Raw genomic sequence first — 5,560 nt, 5'->3', positions numbered from 1 at the left:
TATCTTTCCCCCGCAGGCAGTGAAACATGCACGGCAACTTCAAAAGTCGTTTAAAGACGTCGACCATTTTCTTAAAGAAGGTGTTCTAACATCGGACTATATGTTGGATAATATACCAAGGCTGATGAACTGTCTTCGCGAATGCAATGTCTGCATAAGATGGTTAATGCTACACTCTATTGTAACAGGTAACTTGTTATATTGACTTCTGTTATTCCTCATATGAAGTTCTATATAGCCCGCATAAACAGAAATTATAAAATCGTGAGAGCGAGGAACCTTTTGTAAAAGGAGACATGAAATTTAAATACCTTTAGTTTTTTTTTCGCGATAGCAATATAATAGTGTAACTGAAATCACGTCTGGCAATTCTTAGCATGATGTTACAGTAAAAATTACAGAAAAAGTTTTATTTATAAAGATTATGCTAATAAATGCCAAGTTACATCTTTCTGCAAGCCAAATGCCATCATTAAAAAAGCCAATGGCTTGAGACCTCTAAGCTTTCTCTGAGCTTAAATTATGTTATGTTAATATTAATGCAAGCTTCAACCTACAGGTAGTAAGCTTGGAGATAATTTAAATTTATATTTCAATGACTACTAACTTACAGGTAGCGAATTGATAAAGAAATGCAAACAACTCCGTGAACTTGTACTGACCACTACCACTGTTAAACAAGCCAATATATTTCAATTGCTACTTCATACAGCTCAGTTGGAACTTAAATTAAAAGAGGTAATGTGTATATGGCTTATGTGGAGAGTGAATCAATAAATATAACTTATTTATCCTCGCATAGCGAGCAACGATAATCATTATAACACGGGTGTTTTGTTTCATACACACCTTGTGCCCGCCTACTAGTTACCAAGTATGTAACTTGTTGATCCTCTCGTGGTGAGGCAACGACAATCGTTATATTACGGCCTTACAGGTGTTCTGCTTTATACACCTTGTGCCTGCTTGAGAGTTACCACATATGTTACTTATTTATTTTCGCATGGCGAGCAACGATACTCATTATAACACAGGTGTTCTGTTTCTTACACCCTGCAGCCATTAATGACCGCATCAGAGCAATTACCCTTAGGATAGGTCCACAATGGTGGCAGCGCCAAGCCTTGAACCTAGATCCTTTGGGCTACATGCAAGCGTGCGAACTGTCAATTAAAACTTCATAATTAAATCAATCTATATTTAAACCACCGCATGTGTTCAGTGTCTAATTTACCCTAAAACTGCTGACTTTGCAAGCCGAATATAAAATCATTTCCACATATATTTAAACCCACCCCAGATGTTCAAGAAGATGTTGGCTGACAAGGAGATGACTTGGGATCGTTGTAAGAAGGAAGGAGTTGAAAGAATGGACGAACTCGCTGAAGTTTTCTCGGGTTCCAAACCTCTTACAAGGATAGAGAAGAATGGTAAGTTTGCTTGTGGGTATCCCGTGCCGTGGGGCAATGACAGTGGTTATAATGCGTGTGTTTTTCATGCTAACGTAACTATGCGGTCTGAGGGTTCAAATCTCACCACTGAAAACACGACTAAGCTTTTTTTACAAATTACATATCAGCAATAATTAAATGATTTTAAGTTATACTTTCATGGCAGAGTAATAACAGCCGTTATTTGGTTTCTGTGTTCATGGCTTACATTTTACTTTTAAAACCACTTAATAGTAAACCTAGTTTTAAAACAGTCATAAAGAAACCTTAATCGAATTCTAACTGCCCTCCTAACAGACCAACTGAAGTCGTGGTTCGAGCAGATGTCACGTCAAATATCCTCGCTCGATTATTCTGACTCTACCTCCGCTGGTAGGAAGATGGTGCAACTGATGCAAGCATTGGAGGAGGTACAGGAGTTTCATCAACTGGAAAATAATCTACAGGTTGGAAGCTGAGTGTTTTAATTGGTTGCAAACTTGTTCTGTTTTACATGGGTGTTTTAATTGGTCGTACCGTCAGCAGTTTTAATAACAGTCGCTTTGTCGCTGTATTATATCTTTTGTTATTTCCCATTTTTCCCTTAAACTCCGCTATCGAAAAGAAAAGTAAATGTTTTTATTATCATTGGATTAAACTAGTGAATCTGTTGACGGTATTTATATATTTTTTAACTTCGCAGCAAGCTTTGCCGAAAAGAATTCTTCCTTGTCGATCTAGTAAAAAGTTTTTAATATATGTATATATATATATAATGTTGTAAAAACATTGAGTATTCTTCACAGGTTCGTCAGTTTCTCGCTGACACCCGAGGATTCCTACATCAGATGATAAGGACCGTCAACATCCAGGAGGAAGTCCTCATCACTCTAGAGATCATCGCCGATTTATCTTACGCGTGGATGGTGATGGATCAAAAGTAAGTGACCTCATGTTCACTGTCGAACACATGGTGTGTTCATACACCTCATGCTCACTGTCAAGTTATAACATGGGTGTCTTCACCAGACACACATGGTGTATTCATACACCTCATGCTCACTGTCGAGTTATAACATGGGTGTCTTCTTACACTCTATCCACAGTTATACCAGCAACATGCAAGAAGGGATCAAACGGACTCCATCTTTGGTCATTAAACTGAGATCAACTTTCCTCAAGCTTGCGTCAACATTGGAATTGCCATTGTTGAGAATTAATCAGGCTAACAGTAGTGACCTTATCAGTGTCTCTCAGTATTATTCTGGGGAATTGGTGGCTTATGTTAGAAAGGTAAGGGCGTTTGGTGTTTAGATCTATTTTTTGGTGTGTATAACTGCTGCTTATAGTAGCAAGCAATACGATAGCTTAAACTGAAAATGTTTGTATGTGTAGGGAAAATGAATGAATGAATGTATTTTCTAACTTATTTATTCTTGCGAGGAGAAACAGTCTTTATAACACGGTACGCAGAGCGTGATCCTGTGGTGTGGGTGATGTGTTTGTATAGAACTGGTCCTATAGTGGCAAAAAACATGATAACTTTATTATTTATCCTTGTAAAGTGGGGCAACAACAGTCTTTGTAACTCGGTATGATTGTTTTTAGCGAATTTGTATGTGTTTGTATTGCCCAGACTGCTGCCTGTTGTGACAAGCTTTTATCAAAGCTGATGACTTATTTATTATTTTTCCTCGCTTGGCGGGGCTATGACGGTCTTATAACACAGGTGTTCCGTTTCATACACCTTCAGCCCGCTTATAAGTTACAACATGCGTGTAACTTAAAGTTATATTGATTGACACTTACATTTGATTGACACTTACATTTGATTGACAGGTGCTCCAGATTATACCCCAAACAATGTTTGGACTTCTGGCACGCATCGTTAAAATACAAACCACACAAATACATGAACTTCCCACAAGGTTGGAGAAAGATAAGATGAGAGAATATGCACAGCTTGATGCAAGATATGAGGTGGGCTGTATATTGTGTGTAGATTCTATTCTATACGAGTAAGGTTAAAAGCGGGGCAATGTGGGCCAGGGTGTCTCCATTACACCATCTTGTATATGCACATTTTAATTTATTCTATATGGGTGTATAGTGTGTGTAGGAGCTCGGATTTAGGCCAGAGTTGCCCCATTACCCCAACATTGTATATGCACATTCTATTCTATATGGGTGAGGTCCTACAGTGAGGCACGCCATGGGACCTGGGATTTAGACCAGAGTTGGCCCATTACCCCAACATTGTATATGCGCATTCTATTCTATATGGGTGAGGTCCTACAGTGAGGCACGCCATGGGACCTGGGATTTAGACCAGAGTTGGCCCATTACCCCAACATTGTATATGCACATTCTATATGGGTGAGGTCCTACAGTAAGGCCACGCCATGGGGACCTGGGATTTAGACCAGAGTTGGCCCATTACCCCAACATTGTATATGCACATTCTATATGGGTGAGGTCCTACAGTAAGGCATGCCATGGGGCCTGGGATTTAGACCAGAGTTGGTCCATTACCCCAACATTGTATATGCACATTCTATTCTATATAGGTGAGGTCCTACAGTGAGGCACGCCATGGGACCTGGAATTTAGACCAGAGTTTCCCTATTACCCCAACATTGTATATGCACATTCTATATGGATGAGGTCCTACAGTAAGGCATGTCATGGGACCTGGGATTTAGACCAGAGTTGACCCATTACCCCAACATTGTATATGCACATTCTATATGGGTGAGGTCCTAAAGTGAGGCATGCCATGAGACTTAAGATTTAGTCCAGAGTTGGTATTTATGTGCCAACCATAATCTTAGAAAATTTATAAAACGGACATCCTAAAAAAAGGCAAATAAAAGGGTCCTAACGCTTGACTGACAGATAAATTTTCCATGCAGGTAGCCCCATAAACGTAACATAACGTTTTTTAATGTTTGATAAACATTTAATTTATGCGCAGGTTGCCAAGTTAACGCACGGAATCTCAGTGTTCACTGAAGGCGTACTGATGATGAAAACTACATTGGTTGGAATTATTAAAATCGATCCGAAACAATTGCTTGAAGATGGCATACGTAAGGAGCTGGTTATGCAGGTTGCTCATGCTATGCATAAGATGCTCATATTTAACCCTAAAGCTAAGGTGAGGCCAAGTAAATGCTACGTTTTATATTGGTCATGTTAGGCAGAGAAAAATATCGGTACAATAAAAGTTGGGGTGTATAAGAAAATTGCAATACCGGCAATGACAGTTGTTATAACACAAGTGTTCTGTTTCATACACCTCGTGCCTGCTTACAAGTTACCATGTATGAAACTTATTTATCCTCGCGTGGCGGGGCAATGACAATCGTTATAACACAGGTGTTCTGTTTCATAAAAAAAGTGATTATATATAATATCATATTATTATCACTCTCCCCAGACAAGTGAATTGTTTCCAAAACTTCAAACTTTATCGCAAACCATGGATGCTTACAGGAGATCATTCGAATATATACAGGTAGACTGTGATGTGTATCATGTCCGCTAGGTGTAGCGACCACGCTTATTTTCCTTCAATAAAACGTATATATATTTTTTACAGTAAGCTTGTTTTAACAAATGTTGTTTTGTCGCTATATCCTGTCTTTTCGTTTAAAATATTTTTAAATCTTCACTACCGTAATCAAAGAGACAAATAAAAGTTATTATTATTATTATTATTGCTGTGTGGGGTGTTTTGAATCATTTCTAGGAATGCATTTGATCATTTTTGAGTTAAATTAGAAATGATAGGTTGTATATGGTCATTTGAGGTTATTTATAGTCATTTAGTCTGCACTTAAATCCTACAAAAAGTGCGTTTTTATTTGTTAAAAATTGCACCATTTTGTATTATTTACGGGTATAATAACAGAACATTTTTGAATATATTCTGCCATAGTAACTTTGCATTAAACAAATTAATTATAACAAAGTTGTTTTGGAGAGTTTGGTATGATTGATGTCACTTAACCCTGGGTCACAGGAACCAGTATAGGGACCCTTTTTTGTATTACTTGCTGGTATTTAAGTTATATCATAACAGTTTTGGATATGTTCTGCATTAATACCTGCACATTAAACAAGCAAAT

The 5,560-nt window shown here is 38.0% G+C and overlaps 1 protein-coding gene across 2 annotated transcripts in view; it reads left to right on the top strand.

The window, feature by feature from the left end:
* The window catches only part of LOC100175056 (WASH complex subunit 5), a 24,536-nt gene that overhangs the window by 11,169 nt on the left and 7,807 nt on the right, over positions 1-5,560 (top strand). For both annotated transcript variants that reach the window (XM_026836569.1, XM_018816046.2), the window contains exons 8-16: positions 17-188; positions 614-738; positions 1,301-1,430; positions 1,749-1,897; positions 2,237-2,370; positions 2,537-2,723; positions 3,270-3,410; positions 4,405-4,587; positions 4,870-4,947. In XM_026836569.1, coding sequence (XP_026692370.1) covers positions 17-188; positions 614-738; positions 1,301-1,430; positions 1,749-1,897; positions 2,237-2,370; positions 2,537-2,723; positions 3,270-3,410; positions 4,405-4,587; positions 4,870-4,947 — 1,299 coding nt within the window. The remainder of the gene's footprint in view (positions 1-16; positions 189-613; positions 739-1,300; positions 1,431-1,748; positions 1,898-2,236; positions 2,371-2,536; positions 2,724-3,269; positions 3,411-4,404; positions 4,588-4,869; positions 4,948-5,560) is intronic.

Source organism: Ciona intestinalis, chromosome 1 (assembly GCF_000224145.3).
Source record: "Ciona intestinalis chromosome 1, KH, whole genome shotgun sequence".
NCBI classification, from domain to species: Eukaryota; Metazoa; Chordata; class Ascidiacea; order Phlebobranchia; family Cionidae; genus Ciona; species Ciona intestinalis.
The sequence above is the reverse complement of the archived record's forward strand: the minus strand, read 5'-3'. Positions and strand labels throughout refer to the sequence as shown.